This window comes from Crinia signifera, chromosome 6 (genome assembly GCF_055691185.1).
Source record: "Crinia signifera chromosome 6, ASM5569118v1, whole genome shotgun sequence".
Lineage (NCBI taxonomy): Eukaryota > Metazoa > Chordata > Amphibia > Anura > Myobatrachidae > Crinia > Crinia signifera.
In genome coordinates, this window is record NC_139222.1 from 290,001,078 (window position 1) to 290,020,504 (window position 19,427).

At 53.0% G+C, this 19,427-nt stretch overlaps 1 protein-coding gene across 1 annotated transcript in view; it reads left to right on the forward strand.

The window, feature by feature from the left end:
- The first annotated feature begins 1,814 nt into the window (after window positions 1–1,814).
- LOC146009481 (pancreatic triacylglycerol lipase-like) overlaps window positions 1,815–19,427 on the forward strand; it is a 32,823-nt gene continuing 15,210 nt past the window's right edge. The window contains exons 1-3 of the mRNA XM_083149907.1: window positions 1,815–1,966; window positions 13,276–13,324; window positions 17,089–17,243. Of these exons, the coding sequence (XP_083006033.1) occupies window positions 1,946–1,966; window positions 13,276–13,324; window positions 17,089–17,243 (225 nt within the window). The 5' untranslated portion in view covers window positions 1,815–1,945. The remainder of the gene's footprint in view (window positions 1,967–13,275; window positions 13,325–17,088; window positions 17,244–19,427) is intronic.

Here is a 19,427-nt window from a genome sequence, read left to right on the forward strand (position 1 = left end):
CCTCAACATTGCAGGGATAAACATCGAACATTGGAACCATAAATCCGATGTTACCGATGAAACAAAACATCATATGGTTACCCATCCCTACTCCATACTCCCCCTGCTGACCTGTGAAACAGCATAACACAGGCAGCAGCACCGCAGCCTCCCCCCCATCAGTGGCAGATTGGGTTGGGGAGGGGGAGGAAGGGCTGTAGGGGGCTGTGACTGTCCCGCAGCGCTATGCAGCTGTACTATATGCTCTAACAGCAGACGGTGGGCAGCTTCTCCCTAATGCTGTGCTGAGTCAGTGCGCTGCTTCCTGCAGTGCTGAGCACAAACAGGAAGTCACATGATTGTACCACTGGAGGAGCCGGGCCAGCAGGCGTGAGAGGAGGAGCAGCCTGCAGCAGCACCCACGCCACCCACCACCTGCACACAGAGGAGTAGCCTGCAGCAGCACCCACGCCACCCACCACCAGCACACAGAGGAGCAGCCTGCAGCAGCACCCGCGCCAGCCACCACCTGCACACAGAGGAGCAGCCTGCAGCAGCACCCGCGCCACCCACCACCCAGCACACAGAGGAGCAGCCTGCAGCAGCACCCACACCCCCCACCACCTGCACACAGAGGAGCAGCCTGCAGCAGCACCCACGCCACCCACCACCAGCACACAGAGGAGCAGCCTGCAGCAGCACCCACACCCCCCACCACCTGCACACAGAGGAGCAGCCTGCAGCAGCACCCACGCCACCCACCACCAGCACACAGAGGAGCAGCCTGCAGCAGCACTCACGCCACCCACCACCAGCACACAGAGGAGCAGCCTGCAACAGCACCCACGCCACCCTGCACCAGCACAGAGGAGCAGCCTGCAGCAGCACCCACACCCCCCACCACCAGCACACAGAGGAGCAGCCTGCAGCAGTACCCGCGCCACCCACCACCAGCACACAGAGGAGCAGCCTGCAGCAGCACCCACGCCACCCTGCACCAGCACACAGAGGAGCAGCCTGCAGCAGCACCCACGCCACCCACCACCAGCACACAGAGAAGCAGCCTGCAGCAGCACCCGCGCCACCCACCACCTGCACACAGAGGAGCAGCCTGCAGGAGCACCCACGCCACCCACCACCAGCAAACAGAGGAGCAGCCTGCAGCAGCACTCACGCCACCCACCACCAGCACACAGAGGAGCAGCCTGCAGCAGCACCCACGCCACCCACCACCAGCACACAGAGAAGCAGCCTGCAGCAGCACCCACACCCCCCACCACCAGCACACAGAGGAGCAGCCTGCAGCAGCACCCACGCCACCCACCACCAGCACACAGAGGAGCAGCCTGCAGCAGCACCCACGCCACCCACCACCAGCACACAGAGGAGCAAACTGCAGCAGCACCCACGCCACCCACCACCAGCACACAGAGGAGCAGCCTGCAGCAGAACCCACACCCCCCACCACCTGCACACAGAGGAGCAGCCTGCAGCAGCACCCACGCCACCCACCACCAGCACACAGAGGAGCAGCCTGCAGCAGAACCCACACCCCCCACCACCTGCACACAGAGGAGCAGCCTGCAGCAGCACCCACGCCACCCTGCACCAGCACACAGAGGAGCAGCCTGCAGCAGCACCCACACCCCCCACCACCAGCACACAGAGGAGCAGCCTGCAGCAGCACCCACGCCACCCACCACCAGCACACAGAGGAGCAGCCTGCAGCAGCACCCACGCCACACACCACCAGCACACAGAGGAGCAGCCTGCAGCAGCACCCACGCCACCCACCACCAGCACACAGAGGAGCAGCCTGCAGCAGCACCCACGCCACACACCACCAGCACACAGAGGAGCAGCCTGCAGCAGCACCCACGCCACCCACCACCAGCACACAGAGGAGCAGCCTGCAGCAGCACCCGCGCCACCCACCACCAGCACACAGAGGAGCAGCTACTGAGCAATGTTTGTTACAGATAAAAAGGTGTAATGCCCATAACAGTGGGTGGGAGTGTTAATGACATGTCACTGGGGATAGTAGCATATACCTCCCAACATGACCCATGCCAGGAGGGACACAATGCTCTGCTCCTGCACTTTCTTCTTAATGTATGATTACCCACATCTGTGTTAAATAGGTGAACTGATAAGAAACACAGGTGATGGCAATCATACATTACCAGGGAAGTGCAGGAGCAGCGTAATGTGTCCCTCCTGGAGAGGGTCATGTTGGGAGGTATGATACCATGTATGGTCATGTCAATATTGCTATTTGGGGGAGGGGGGGGGGGGGTTGTTAATGCACTGACCAGTGACTCTCCCTGGCTGTCACCTCTCTCTCACTGACTCTCTCTCAGGGCCAGATGTACTAAGCTTGAAAAGTGATAAAATGGAGAAAGAAAAACCACCAGCCAATCAGCTTCTAACTGCCATGTCACAGGCTCTGTTTGAGAAATAACAGAAAGTAGCTGATTGGTTGGTGGTTTATCACTCTCCATTTTATCACTTTTCAAGCTTAGTACATCTCACCCTCACGGTTACAGCTTTCTCCTGTCTCCCAGTGACTCTTTCCATCTCCCCATCACCTCTCTCCTGTCACCCGCTGACTCTCTCACTGTCACCTCTCTCCTGTCACCCGCTGACTCTCTCCCTATCTCTTGTCACCCGCTGACTCTCTCCTGTCACCCGCTGACTCTCTCCCTATCACCCGCTGACTCTCTCCCTGTCACCCGCTGACTCTCTCCCTGTCACCCGCTGACTCTCTCCGGTCACCCGCTGACTCTCTCCCTGTCACCTCTCCTGTCACCCACTGACTCTCTCCCTGTCAACTCTCTCCTGTCACCTGCTAACTCTCTCCCTATCACCTCTCTGTCACCCGTTGACTCTCTCCCTGTCACCAGTTGACTCTCTCCCTGTCACCTCTCTCCTGTCACCTGCTGACTCTCTCCCTATCACCTCTCTCCTGTCACCTGCTGACTCTCTCCCTGTCACCCCTCTCCTGTCACCTGCTGACTCTCTCCGTCACCCGCTGACTCTCTCCCTGTCACCTCTCTCCTGTCACCTGCTGACTCTCTCCCTGTCACCCACTGACTCTCTCCCTGTCACCTCTCTACTGTCACCCACTGACTCTCTCCCTGTCACCTCTTCTGTCACCCGCTGACTCTCTCCCTGTCACCTCTCTCCTGTCACCCTCTGACTCTCTCCCTGTCACCTCTCTCCTGTCACCCTCTGACTCTCTCCCTGTCACCTCTCTCCTGTCACCTGTGACTATCTCCTGTCACCCGCTGACTCTCTCCCTGTCACCTCTCTCCTGTCACCTGTGACTATCTCCTGTCACCCTCTGACTCTCTCACTGTCACCTCTCTCCTGTCACCCACTGACTCTCTCCTGTCACCTCTCTCCTGTCACCCGCTGACTCTCTCCCTGTCACCTCTCTCCTGTCACCCTCTGACTCTCTCCCTGTCACCTCTCTCCTGTCACCTGTGACTATCTCCTGTCACCCGCTGACTCTCTCCCTGTCACCCTCTGACTCTCTCACTGTCACCTCTCTCCTGTCACCCGCTGACTCTCTCCCTGTCACCTCTCCTGTCACCCACTGACTCTCTCACTGTCACCTCTCTCCTGTCACCCGCTGACTCTCTCCCTGTCACCTCTCTCCTGTCACCCTCTGACTCTCTCCCTGTCACCTCTTCTGTCACCCGCTGACTCTCTCCCTGTCACCCGCTGACTCTCTCCTGTCACCCGCTGACTCTCTCCCTGTCACCCGCTGACTCTCTCCCTGTCACCCGCTGACTCTCTCCCTGTCACCTCTCTCCTGTCACCCGCTGACTCTCTACCTGTCACCTCTCTCCTGTCACCTGCTGACTCTCTCCCTGTCACCCCTCTCCTGTCACCTGCTGACTCTCTCCCTGTCACCCGCTGACTCTCTCCCTGTCACCTCTCTCCTGTCACCTGCTGACTCTCTCCCTGTCACCCACTGACTCTCTCCCTGTCACCTCTCTACTGTCACCCACTGACTCTCTCCCTGTCACCTCTTCTGTCACCCGCTGACTCTCTCCCTGTCACCTCTCTCCTGTCACCCTCTGACTCTCTCCCTGTCACCTCTCTCCTGTCACCCTCTGACTCTCTCCCTGTCACCTCTCTCCTGTCACCTGTGACTATCTCCTGTCACCCGCTGACTCTCTCCCTGTCACCTCTCTCCTGTCACCTGTGACTATCTCCTGTCACCCTCTGACTCTCTCACTGTCACCTCTCTCCTGTCACCCACTGACTCTCTCCTGTCACCTCTCTCCTGTCACCCGCTGACTCTCTCCCTGTCACCTCTCTCCTGTCACCCTCTGACTCTCTCCCTGTCACCTCTCTCCTGTCACCTGTGACTATCTCCTGTCACCCGCTGACTCTCTCCCTGTCACCCTCTGACTCTCTCACTGTCACCTCTCTCCTGTCACCCGCTGACTCTCTCCCTGTCACCTCTCCTGTCACCCACTGACTCTCTCACTGTCACCTCTCTCCTGTCACCCGCTGACTCTCTCCCTGTCACCTCTCTCCTGTCACCCTCTGACTCTCTCCCTGTCACCTCTTCTGTCACCCGCTGACTCTCTCCCTGTCACCCGCTGACTCTCTCCTGTCACCCGCTGACTCTCTCCGTCACCTCTCCTGTCACCCACTTACTCTCTCACTGTCACCTCTCTCATGTCACCCGCTGACTCTCTCCCTGTCACCTCTCCTGTCACCCACTGACTCTCTCACGGTCACCTCTCTCATGTCACCCGCTGACTCTCTCCCTGTCACCTCTCCTGTCACCCACTGACTCTCTCCCTGTCACCTCTCTCCTGTCACCCTCTGACTCTCTCCCTGTCACCTCTTCTGTCACCCACTGACTCTCTCCCTGTCACCTCTCTCCTGTCACCCTCTGACTCTCTCCCTGTCACCTCTTCTGTCACCCGCTGACTCTCTCACTGTCACCTCTCTCATGTCACCCGCTGACTCTCTCCTGTCACCTGCTGACTCTCTCCCCGTCACCTCTTTCCTGTCACCCGCTGACTCTCTCCCTGTCACCTCTCTCCTGTCACCTGTGACTATCTCCTGTCACCCTCTGACTCTCTCACTGTCACCTCTCTCCTGTCACCCGCTGACTCTCTCCCTGTCACCTCTACTGTCACCCGCTGACTCTCTCCCCGTCACCTCTCTCCTGTCACCCGCTGACTCTCTCCCTGTCACCTCTCTCCTGTCACCTGTGACTATCTCCTGTCACCCTCTGACTCTCTCACTGTCACCTCTCTCCTGTCACCCACTGACTCTCTCCTGTCACCTCTCTCCTGTCACCCGCTGACTCTCTCACTGTCACCTCTACTGTCACCTCTGACTCTCTCACTGTCACCTCTCTCCTGTCACCCGCTGACTCTCTCACTGTCACCTCTCTCATGTCACCCGCTGACTCTCTCCCCGTCACCTCTCTCCTGTCACCCGCTGACTCTCTCCCTGTCACCTCTACTGTCACCCTCTGACTCTCTCCCTGTCACCTCTACTGTCACCCTCTGACTCTCTCCCTGTCACCTCTACTGTCACCCTCTGACTCTCTCCCTGTCACCTCTACTGTCACCCTCTGACTCTCTCCCTGTCACCTCTTCTGTCACCAACTGACTCTCTCACTGTCACCTCTCTCCTGTCACCCGCTGACTCTCTCAGTCACCTCTCTCATGTCACCCGCTGACTCTCTCCTGTCACCCGCTGACTCTCTCACTGTCACATCTCTCATATCACCCGCTGACTCTCTCCTGTCACCCGCTGACTCTCTCACTGTCACATCTCTCATGTCACCCGCTGACTCTCTCCTGTCACCCGCTGACTCTCTCACTGTCACATCTCTCATGTCACCCGCTGACTCTCCCCTGTCACCCGCTGACTCTCTCACTGTCACCTCTCTCATGTCACCCGCTGACTCTCTCCTGTCACCCGCTGACTGTCTCACTGTCACCTCTCTCATGTCACCCGCTGACTCTCTCCCTGTCACCTCTCTCCTGTCACCCGCTGACTCTCTCCCTGTCACCTCTCTCCTGTCACCCGCTGACTCTCTCACTGTCACCTCTCTCCTGTCACCCGCTGACTCTCTCCTGTCACCCGCTGACTCTCTCCCTGTCACCTCTCTCCTGTCACCCGCTGACTCTCTCCCTGTCACCTCTTTCCTGTCACCCGCTGGCTCTCTCCCTGTCACCTCTCTCCTGTCACCCGCTGACTCTCTCCCTGTCACCTCTCTCCTGTCACCCGCTGACTCTCTCCTGTCACCTCTCTCATGTCACCCGCTGACTCTCTCCTGTCACCCGCTGACTCTCTCCCTGTCACCTCTCTCCTGTCACCGGCTGACTCTCTCCCCGTCACCTCTCTCCTGTCACCCGCTGACTCTCTCCCCGTCACCTCTCCAGTCACCCGCTGACTTTCCCCCACTCCCAGTCACTCTCATTTTTGACCCTCCTGTCACCTGCTGACTCTCTCCCTGTCACCCGCTGACTCTCTCCGTCACCTCTCCTGTCACCCGCTGACTCCCTCCCTGTCACCCGCTGACTCTATCCCTGTCACCCGCTGACTCTCCCTGTCACCTCTCTACTGTCATATGCGCCACTGGCCCATATTACCCCTCTCTGCGCCACTGCCCCGTCTTACCCCTCTCTGCGCCACTGCCACGTCTTACCCCTCTCTGCGCCACTGCCACGTCTTACCCCTCTCAGCGCCACTGCCACGAATTACCCCTCTCAGCGCCACTGCCACGAATTACCCCTCTCTGCGCCACTGCCCCGTCTTACCCCTCTCTGCGCCACTGCCCCGTATTACCCCTCTCTGCGCCACTGCCCCATATTACCCCTCTCTGCGCCACTGCCCCGTATTAACCCTCTCTACGCCACTGCCCTGTATTACCTCTCTCTACGCCACTGCCCTGTACTACCCCTCTATATGCCACTGCCCCATATTACTGTGCCTTCTCCGTATCACTGCCCCATCTCCGTATCACTGTGTCTTCTCCGTATCACTGCCCCAATCAACTCATTAACATAATCCCCTGAATATTATAAATATCCTCACCCCTCCCCCAGTGCAGCCAAGAAACACCCCAGAAATGGTTGCACCCCCAGGTTGCTTGTGCGGAAGACAGGAGGGGGACAGAACTGTGGACAGGTGGCCTCGCAGGTGCGTTGGGTTCCCGGGAATCTTCCCTGTGTGGTCTGTGGCCAACACACCCCTGAGCACTGATAGAACACCTGCTACAATAACAAGCATTTATTATTAGCAGCATAGGTTTAGTGCTCTTAATAATTAATTGTCTGAGGTAATTATGCAGAATACAGACTCCTCCTACCTATAGGTCTATATATACCATACAGTGTCCCCACTATTGTGTAGCTGACAGCGAGTCTACGGGATAAAGGTCAGTGTGTGTACCCTATAGTCAGTGTGACGTATCACCGTGTGTACCCTATAGTCAGTGTGACGTATCACCGTGTGTACCCTATAGTCAGTGTGACGTATCACTGTGTGTACCCTATAGTCAGTGTGATGTATCACTGTGTGTACCCTATAGTCAGTGTGACGTATCACCGTGTGTACCCTATAGTCAGTGTGACGTATCACCGTGTGTACCCTATAGTCAGTGTGACGTATCACCGCGTGTACCCTATAGTCAGTGTGACGTATCACCGTGTGTACCCTATAGTCAGTGTGATGTATCACCCTGTGTACCCTATAGTCAGTGTGACGTATCACCCTGTGTACCCTATAGTCAGTGTGACGTATCACCGTGTGTACCCTATAGTCAGTGTGACGTATCACCGTGTGTACCCTATAGTCAGTGTGACGTATCACCGTGTGTACCCTATAGTCAGTGTGACGTATCACCGTGTGTACCCTATAGTCAGTGTGACGTATCACCATATGTACCCTATAGTCAGTGTGACGTATCACCGTGTGTACCCTATAGTCAGTGTGACGTATCGCCGTGTGTACCCTATAGTCAGTGTGACGTATCACCGTGTGTACCCTATAGTCAGTGTGACGTATCACCATGTGTACCCTATAGTCAGTGTGACGTATCACCATATGTACCCTATAGTCAGTGTGACGTATCACCGTGTGTACCCTATAGTCAGTGTGACGTATCACTGTGTGTACCCTATAGTCAGTGTGACGTATCACCGTGTACCCTATAGTCAGTGTGACGTATCACCGTGTACCCTATAGTCAGTGTGACGTATCACCGTGTGTACCCTATAGTCAGTGTGACGTATCACCGTGTGTACCCTATAGTCAGTGTACGTATCACCGTGTGTACCCTATAGTCAGTGTGACGTATCACCGTGTGTACCCTATAGTCAGTGTGACGTATCACCGTGTGTACCCTATAGTCAGTGTGACGTATCACCGTGTGTACCCTATAGTCAGTGTGACGTATCACCATGTGTACCCTATAGTCAGTGTGACGTATCACCATATGTACCCTATAGTCAGTGTGACGTATCACCGTGTGTACCCTATAGTCAGTGTGACGTATCACTGTGTGTACCCTATAGTCAGTGTGACGTATCACCGTGTACCCTATAGCGAGTGTGACGTATCACCGTGTGTACCCTATAGTCAGTGTGACGTATCACCGTGTGTACCCTATAGTCAGTGTGACGTATCACTGTGTACCCTATAGTCAGTGTGACGTATCACCGTGTGTACCCTATAGTCAGTGTGACGTATCACCGTGTGTACCCTATAGTCAGTGTGACGTATCACCGTGTGTACCCTATAGTCAGTGTGACGTATCACCGTGTGTACCCTATAGTCAGTGTGACGTATCACCGTGTGTACCCTATAGTCAGTGTGACGTATCACCGTGTGTACCCTATAGTCAGTGTGACGTATCACCGTGTGTACCCTATAGTCAGTGTGACGTATCACTGTGTACCCTATAGTCAGTGTGACGTGTCACCGTGTGTACCCTATAGTCAGTGTGACGTGTCACCGCGTGTACCCTATAGTCAGTGTGACGTATCACCGTGTGTACCCTGTAGTCAGTGTGACGTATCACAGTGTACCCTATAGTCAGTGTGACGTATCGCCGTGTGTACCCTATAGTCAGTGTGACGTATCGCCGTGTGTACCCTATAGTCAGTGTGACGTATCGCCGTGTGTACCCTATAGTCAGTGTGACGTATCGCCGTGTGTACCCTATAGTCAGTGTGACGTATCACCGTGTGTACCCTATAGTCAGTGTGACGTATCACCGTGTGTACCCTATAGTCAGTGTGACGTATCACCGTGTGTACCCTATAGTCAGTGTGACGTATCACCGTGTACCCTATAGTCTGTGTGACGTATCACCGTGTACCCTATAGTCAGTGTGACGTATCACTGTGTACCCTATAGCGAGTGTGACGTATCACCGTGTGTACCCTATAGTCAGTGTGACGTATCACTGTGTGTACCCTATAGTCAGTGTGACGTATCACTGTGTGTACCCTATAGTCAGTGTGACGTATCACTGTGTACCCTATAGTCAGTGTGACGTATCGCCGTGTGTACCCTATAGTCAGTGTGACGTATCACCGTGTGTACCCTATAGTCAGTGTGACGTATCGCCGTGTGTACCCTATAGTCAGTGTGACGTATCGCCGTGTGTACCCTATAGTCAGTGTGACGCATCACCGTGTACTCTATAGTCAGTGTGACGTATCACCGTGTACCCTATAGTCAGTGTGACGTATCACCGTGTACCCTATAGCGAGTGTGACGTATCACCGTGTGTACCCTATAGTCAGTGTGACGTATCACCGTGTGTACCCTATAGTCAGTGTGACGTATCACCGTGTGTACCCTATAGTCAGTGTGACGTATCACCGTGTGTACCCTATAGTCAGTGTGACGTATCACCGTGTGTACCCTATAGTCAGTGTGACGTATCACCGTGTGTACCCTATAGTCAGTGTGACGTATCACTGTGTACCCTATAGCGAGTGTGACGTATCACCGTGTGTACCCTATAGTCAGTGTGACGTATCACTGTGTGTACCCTATAGTCAGTGTGACGTATCACTGTGTGTACCCTATAGTCAGTGTGACGTATCACTGTGTACCCTATAGTCAGTGTGACGTATCGCCGTGTGTACCCTATAGTCAGTGTGACGTATCGCCGTGTGTACCCTATAGTCAGTGTGACGTATCGCCGTGTGTACCCTATAGTCAGTGTGACGTATCGCCGTGTGTACCCTATAGTCAGTGTGACGTATCGCCGTGTGTACCCTATAGTCAGTGTGACGCATCGCCGTGTACTCTATAGTCAGTGTGACGTATCACCGTGTACCCTATAGTCAGTGTGACGTATCACTGTGTACCCTATAGCGAGTGTGACGTATCACCGTGTGTACCCTATAGTCAGTGTGATGTATCACCGTGTGTACCCTATAGTCAGTGTGACGTATCACTGTGTGTACCCTATAGTCAGTGTGACGTATCACTGTGTACCCTATAGTCAGTGTGACGTATCACTGTGTACCTTATAGTCAGTGTGACGTATCACTGTGTGTACCCTATAGTCAGTGTGACGTATCACTGTGAACCCTATAGTCAGTGTGACGTATCACTGTGTGTACCCTATAGTCAGTGGGACGTATCACCGTGTGTACCCTATAGTCAGTGTGACGTATCACTGTGTACCCTATAGTCAGTGTGACGTATCACTGTGTACCCTATAGTCAGTGTGACGTATCACCGTGTGTACCCTATAGTCAGTGTGACGTATCACTGTGTACCCTATAGTCAGTGTAACGTATCACTGTGTGTACCCTATAGTCAGTGTGACGTATCACTGTGTGTACCCTATAGTCAGTGTGACGTATCACTGTGTACCCTATAGTCAGTGTGACGTATCACTGTGTGTACCCTATAGTCAGTGTGACGTATCGCCGTGTGTACCCTATAGTATATATATATATGTGGAACGAGTAGATTAAGTGAGCTGTGCGCCAAGAAGTTTTAAACAGGTAATCGTGCACGGAAGTCCAGTCCCATATAATGCAATCCCCTTGAGTGTGTGGGGTGTCAGCTAAGTCCAGGAACAGTGGTGTGCCGTCCAGGGAGTAGTTTTGGAAAAGAGATTTGGTTTGGACTTTGATAGCGACATATATGCACGTATTAAGTTCACATGGGACAGTATTTGTAAATAAGGGTAAACAATTTATTAATCACAGAGAAAAAGATATAATAAAACAAAGGGGTTATATATAGAAAAGGAATATTAAATATATATCTGTGTACACAGAAATATTCTAAAAGGCTGGGGATACACTGAATGCAATAAAAAGTGGGGAAGGCGGTGTTGTCAGTACAACAGACTGAACCCCCCCCCAGTAAAAATACAGTTCATAAAATATTATCTACTGTTTTAAAAAAGATCACTAATAGCAACTGATATTATAGAAGCAAATGTAAATATTTAGTTGTTAAAAAATCAGCTTCTCTTAGGCAGTGCCCAATCATATTTCGTCCAACAGGACTTCATCAGGGGTGTATATATATATATGGTACTCTTTACCTAGAACGGCGCCCATCGCATGTGCATCGCATGCAGTTATAATGGCATGCGATGCTCGCGATTTTACATAGAAATGCATGTTAAAATGTAAATCGCGTCGGTCGCATCACATGCGGCCAAAAAAATCGCATGCGATGCGACTGACGCGATTACCGCGATTTTACATAGGGAACAATGTTAAATGGCCAGGACCTCACGCGTCCTCCGACCTTTTCATACCCCCACTATCCACGTCGGCGTGGAGTTGAGAATAGAAAGTGTGGCGAGCGCAGCGAGCCACCGAGCCCGAAGCGTGGCAAGCGCAGCGAGCCCCGCGAGGGGACGCGGATACCTGTGAAGCCCGCGAGGGGACGCGGATACCTGTGAAGGTATCCGCGTGCGCTCGCCACGCTTCGGGCTCGGTGGCTCGCTGTGCTCGCCACACTTTCTATTCTCAACTCCACGCCGACGTGGATAGTGGGGGTATGAAAAGGTCGTAGTACGCGTACCGCCGCCCCTCGCGGGCTCGCTGCGCTCGCCACGCTTCGGGTTCACGTTGATCGTGGGGTGGCGTTAACAATTGGGGGGGCCATTTCACACTTCAGGGTGGCTATTTGGGGTCTGTGGGCCATTTAACATTGTTCCCTATGTAAAATCGCAGTAATCGCGTCGGTCGCATCGCATGCGATTTTTTGGTCGCATGCGATGCGACCGACGCGATTTTTTACCTTGCGATGCCTAAGATCAAAATCGTGGGCACCGTTCTAGGTAAAGAGTACCTATATATATTTCTATACAGGAGGAGCCTTTTCTACCTTTCTGCCAATGCGCGAGATCCACTGGCGCGCCCTCTGCTGCTGGCAGAGGGCGCGCCAGTGGACGTGCCAGCATCTCAAACGCTTGCACATCCATTGCCAAAAATGTGACGCGTACGCACCCGTATGCCGGCTGGTGATACCAAGGGTTGGGATGGCGCGTTGTAGAGACCCGGTCCTGAACCTATTTTTCCTAAAATATTAGTGTTCTATAGTAATACTGAATTGATAGTTATGTATCCGTTACTGCAGAGACTTGTATATTAGACTATTGGAGGACGGATGAGAATCTGAGTCAGATGTCACCGCACATTGGCCCTTATTCTGGTTGGTGCGGTCAGAGCCGCACACGGGGCTCCGACCGCACAAACCAAGGGCCGCCCACCAGACGGATCGCCACGGCCGTCCTTACACGGACGGCTGGCGAACCGCACAAAAATGGTGGAGGCGTACGCCTCCACCATGGTGGGAGCTGCCCCCTGCATTCGATGGTCGTCGACCATCGAAGGCAGGGCCGCACGCCGCGGCAGCTCCCGCAAGCTGAGACCACACGGACAATCGTCCGTGTGGTAGCTTGTATGGGGGCTGAAAGCTGACATCCGGCGACGTCAGCTTTCCGCCCCCATGTCATGGTAATGAGGGCGTCATGCCCTCATTACCATGCATACGCCCCGCGTTTGCATGGGAACGCCCATGAAACGCGGGGCGTACACATAGGGAAATGAGGGCATGAAGCCTCTCACGCCCCTATCCGCCCCCTTTGCGGCGGACGAAATACGTCTGCGGCGAAGGGGGCTGCACATGCGCAGAATGACCTCTGCGCATGTGCAGACCAAAAACATCGGCGGTACGGCCGCACGCGGGCCGTACCGTGCCGATTAGAATAAGGGCCTTAATTCTCTGTGGTCACTTTATCTTGTCTGCTTCCTGTAGATGATGCTTGTCTGGACTGTTGGCTTCTTCCTCCTCGGTGCTGGGCAAGGTACAATAATGTTACTGGATTTACATTAATGCGGTTTTTTTACATTTAAAGTCTCCCGGTATAAGTAGCAGACACAGGAATAGCGATGTCAGTGTTGCAAATGCAGGACCTCTAGAGCCCACAGCACCAGATTGGGCATGGCTGGCATTTAGGGAGCATGGGTGCAATGGAGTATAATAATGTGAAGCAAACATTGTACCTGAATAAGCAGCACGGTCTGTATCCCAAACACAGGACTGACCCTCAGACACAGAACAGCTGGTAGACTGTCCTGTATGCTCATCCCTGCAGCTGGTAGACTGTCCTGTATGCTCATCCCTGCAGCTGGTAGACTGTCCTGTATGCTCATCCCTGCAGCTGGGAGACTGTCCTGTATGCTGATCCCTGCAGCTGGTAGACTGTCCTGTATGCTCATCCCTGCAGCTGGTAGACTGTCCTGTATGCTCATCCCTGCAGCTGGTAGACTGTCCTGTATGCTCATCCCTGCAGCTGGGAGACTGTCCTGTATGCTCATCCCTGCAGCTGGGAGACTGTCCTGTATGCTCATCCCTGCCGAGCAGCTGGTAGACTGTCCTGTATGCTCATCCCTGCAGCTGGTAGACTGTCCTGTATGCTCATCCCTGCAGCTGGGAGACTGTCCTGTATGCTCATCCCTGCAGCTGGTAGACTGTCCTGTATGCTCATCCCTGCAGCTGGTAGACTGTCCTGTATGCTCATCCCTGCAGCGGGTAGACTGTCCTGTATGCTCATCCCTGCAGCGGGTAGACTGTCCTGTATGCTGATCTCTGCAGCTGGTAGACTGTCCTGTATGCTCATCCCTGCAGCTGGGAGACTGTCCTGTATGCTCATCCCTGCAGCTGGGAGACTGTCCTGTATGCTGATCCCTGCAGCTGGTAGACTGTCCTGTATGCTCATCCCTGCAGCTGGTAGACTGTCCTGTATGCTCATCCCTGCAGCTGGGAGACTGTCCTGTATGCTCATCCCTGCAGCTGGGAGACTGTCCTGTATGCTGATCCCTGCAGCTGGTAGACTGTCCTGTATGCTCATCCCTGCAGCTGGTAGACTGTCCTGTATGCTCATCCCTGCAGCTGGTAGACTGTCCTGTATGCTCATCCCTGCCGCTGGGAGACTGTCCTGTATGCTCATCCCTGCAGCTGGGAGACTGTCCTGTATGCTCATCCCTGCAGCTGGGAGACTGTCCTGTATGCTCATCCCTGCAGCTGGTAGACTGTCCTGTATGCTCATCCCTGCAGCTGGTAGACTGTCCTGTATGCTCATCCCTGCAGCTGGTAGACTGTCCTGTATGCTCATCCCTGCAGCGGGTAGACTGTCCTGTATGCTCATCCCTGCAGCTGGTAGACTGTCCTGTATGCTCATCCCTGCAGCTGGTAGACTGTCCTGTATGCTCATCCCTGCAGCGGGTAGACTGTCCTGTATGCTCATCCCTGCAGCTGGTAGACTGTCCTGTATGCTCATCCCTGCAGCTGGTAGACTGTCCTGTAAGCTCATCCCTGCAGCTGGTAGACTGTCCTGTATGCTCATCCCTGCAGCGGGTAGACTGTCCTCTACTCCCATCCCTGTTCCTGTAGCTGTCATTGCCTGCTGCTTAATTACTTTCTTGTGCTCCTTCTGCATCATTCTGATGGCTGGGACCTTTTGTTGATAGCAGAGGTTCGCACAATATGTAATCCCTTCATGTTTATTAGTCATTCCTCTATCCTCAAACCAGTCCCAACATTATATTTCTATAACACACATATAATACATAGACATATAGCCCAGTACAACTTGTCCATGTCTCAAACCTGGGACAGTACAAATCACCAGGAACAAGGAATATTCTAGGAGTGTCACAGGAATATATCATAGGGAGTATAACTTGCAGGGTTCAGCGCTTAGAGCACATCTATATACTTAGGGTAGCCACGCCCTTAGAAGCCACACCCAACACAGACTAAGGTATGCATGGAAACAAGGCAAGGTGGATCAGCCAAAACCTGGAGTGCTGATCCGGTGAGTACATAGAACATGACTAAAGGCCCCCATACACTAGGGCGACTTGTCCTTAGGACAAGTCGCCCCCGACTTCCCCCTGAGCTTCCCCGGCTGCTCCCCGGGGGAGCTTGATTAGATTGGCACTTGATGTGCCATTTTTTACATGTGATAAATCGTCTCGATTTATCACATGTAAAAAACCCGGGGAGCGGGGGGGGGGGGGGGGGGGGCTACAGAGCAGGGCTGCTGGTGGGAGCAGGGGGGGCTGGGGACGCTGCGGGGGACACAGACGCTGCGGGGGACACAGGCGGCATAGAGCCGGGCAGAGGGAGCCGGGAGCTGTCAGTGCTAGAAAAAAAAGCCTATACTATGAATGGGCAGCCTGTGATTGGCTGAGCGCTCTCTCAGCCAATTGCTGACTGGCTGAGAGAGCGCTCAGCCAATCACAGGCCGCCCATTCATTGTATGGGCTTTTTTTTTTTTTATTCAGTACTGACAGCTCCCGGCTCCCCCTGCCCGGCTCTATGCCGCCTGTGTCCCCTGCAGCGTCCCCAGCCCCCCCTGCTCCCTCCACCGCCGCGCCGCCCCACTAGGTCCCAAGTCGGGTGGTCGGACGTGCAGCAGGTCCGACCACCCGATGCAGATTAGATGCGCACGGGACCGCGCATCGGATCTGAGGGGACATCAAAACTAGCCGATTTTGGTCCGATTTCGGCCAGATCCGACTGATCTGGCCGAAATCTGACCAAAATTGGCTAGTGTATGGGGGCCTTAACAGCGGTCGCAGATCACGACACTGTATTGTTCTATGTATTGTATTGCAGCTGAGAACAATAGATGATAATAAGCCTTGGTGGGCCGTGGCTCTCCAGAGAAGGCTAGCTGAGGAAGGCTCCATCTGTATATAAGAAACTGATAATAAATAAAGAATAATAAATAATTATGGAGTGTAAAACTCAATAATTGGTAAATATGCCACTTACATTTGCACTGTCTACAGCAGTGTTTTTCAACCCCTGTGCCGTGTTACACTAGTGTGCCTTGAGCTGTTCTCACATGTGCCCCCAGATCTAGAGATGTCCATACTAGTTTACAGCCACCACCAGTTCAAGTGTTATTTACTGGTCTCTTCTTTACATTTAAAGGGCCAATGTATTTTATTTGTGTTACCTGTGCGGCCAGTGTGATTGTTTTTTATATGGGGAACAATAGGTTTCGTTTTTTCCTGTGGGGGCCAATGTGTTTTGCTTTCATGGTGTGCCTTGGCAATTTTAAAATCTTATTTAGTGTGCCGCAAGGTAAAAAGGTTGAAAATCACTGGTCTACAGGGCAGTCTTAACTGCATTGTCGGCCCTAGGCAAAGCAGAGCACTGGGGCCCCTACTTAAGTAAAATAAATGATAACTTTCTCCACCTGCTATCAGCCATCCACAATTAGCAGCTTACAGCCAGTAACTGGCCGCAGCAGGCAGAGAACGTTTCCCGGCAGCTCTGATTTTGGAAACCATCTGATTTTTGGAAGCCATCTCTCCTAGCCTCACACAGTGACCCCGGAGGCACCAGCAAACCCCTGCACGGAGGCCCCTAGAATTGTGGGGCCCAGTAAGCCTTGCATGACGATGACCCTGGCTGTCTACAGTAACACGTTGTGTATGAGTGCACAGGAAATAATGAGAACTCTAGAGTAGTACTGAGTATTACACCGCCAGCGTCCTGCTCTCACGTATACAGCACAATGATGATGATGATTGTCACCTGTGTAATCCGCAGGCGCTGAGGTTTGCTACAACCATCTTGGATGCTTCTCCGATGACAAACCCTGGGCAGGAACCACCGAACGTCCCATCGCACAATTACCATGGAGCCCTGAGCAAATAAACACACGTTTCCTGCTTTTCACCAGGAATAACCAGGACAGTTACCAGGTGAGACTCCCCGGATCCAGGTATTGGGGTGTCCCCGTTCTCTGGGACACATTTATACTAAACTTACCTACTTCAGTGGTGGCCGGGAGGCTCCCAAAATTAAGGTTGCACTCCCTGTCCACCCCGCCAAAAGAGTGGACAATTCTCATGTACCCTGCTCCAACATACGCCCCCCATACACACAGCGGTCCACAAAAGTGGGCTGTTCAGGGGAACTGATGATGCATCGGTGGTGAATCAGTAATCTTTGCATTGTAAAGTGGGGGCTTGGTCACGATGACGCAATAGGCAGCCATGCTTTTGGGGGATGTCCCGTGTGGAGCCACGCCCCCAACCCTACCTATATTGAGCCACACCTCCCCCGCACCTCAGTCCGCTGCACTGATCTGGCAATCAGAAAGTTGGCAACACTGAACTATTTTTGTTTAATGCAAGTTGGTATCTTTTTGACACAATATTTGCATAGTAGAGGATGTTTTTACACTCACGTTACAATTAGACTTGAACACTGACCCCCATAGAGGGAGAATAGAATAGGTGGCTCACACGACATCCCTGCGACTAAATGTAGCCTCACAAATGAAGCAGATGCCTCACAAATATATGAAGGATTTGGTTAAAAAATAATTCCACAAACAAGGGGTGAATTTTTTGGTCTTACACCCAGGCATAACAATGGTTTTCTTTTCATCACAAGCAAGAATTGCTGCCACCGGTGGCTCACTTACACAAATAACATCCTCCTCAGAGTCAGTACACAAGTATCACCTTTATCCTGTTGCACTTCCACAATAGCACCCTCAATTTGTATTATTATTTATGGTACTTGTTTCCTAGCACGGCCACACTCGCAGGCATCGTGTACCTTTAAGTTAAGGTACATGATGCCCGTGATGGACCCGATTTCCTTTGAAATCAGGTCCATTTTGCCGGCAAAGGAAAAATCACGGGCATCGCATCGGTCGGGACCATTAACATTGGGCCCGACGCGACCGATGCGATGCCCCCGATTTTGCCATAGGCTTCAATGTTAAAATATTTTTTAACATTGAAATCGGGAGCATCGCGTCGGTCTTGTGCCATTATAATGGCACAAGATGATGGACATTTTACATAGGAAACAATGTGAAATGGGCCAATATGACCCATTTCACATTATATATGGCCCCGTCGTCACCCCACAATTGACGTGAACCCGAAGCGTGGCGAGCGCAGCGAGCCCACGAGGAGCGGTGGTGCGCGTCCTCCGACCTTTTCATTCCCCTACTATCCACGTCGGCATGGAGTTGAGAATATAAAGTGTGGCGAGTGCAGCGAGTCACCGAGCCCGAAGCGTGGCGAGCGCAGCGAGCCCCGCGAGGGGCCGCGTATACCTGTGAAGTTATACGCGTCCGCTCGCCACGCTTCGGGCTCGGTGGCTCGCTGCGCTCGCCACACTTTATATTCTCAACTCCACGCCGACGTGGATAGTAGGGGAATGAAAAGGTCGGAGGACGCGCACCGCCGTGCACATATTTCGCAGCGCTGTATAGAGACTATTATTATTACCAGTTATTATATAACGCACACATATTCCGCAGCGCTGTACAGAGAATATTATTACCAGTTATTATATAGCACACACATATTCTGCAGCGCTGTACAGAGACTATTATTACCAGTTATTATATAACGCACACATATTCTGCAGCACTGTACAGAGAATATTATTACCAGTTATTATATAGCGCACACATATACCGCAGCGCTGTACAGAGAATATTATTACCAGTTATTATATAGCGCACACATATACCGCAGCGCTGTACAGAGAATATTATTACCAGTTATTTATATAGCGCACACATATTCTGCAGCGCTGTACAGAGGATAGTTGAACACTCACATCGGTCCCTGCCCCAGTGGAGCTTACAATCTATATTCCCTACCACATGTACGCACACACACAGACATTCTAGGGTTAATTTGTTGGGAGCCAATTAACCTACTAGTGTATTTTTGGATTGTGGGAGGAAACTAGAGTACCCGGAGGAAACCCACACAAGTACGGGGAGAATATACAAACTCCGCACAGTTAGAGCCATGTATTATGTCACCATCTTTACTTACTCACACCCCCCCCCCCCCCCCAATTTCCAGAGGGTGCAGAAATGGTGAAAGGAGGCCTCTCTGAGTACAATGCAA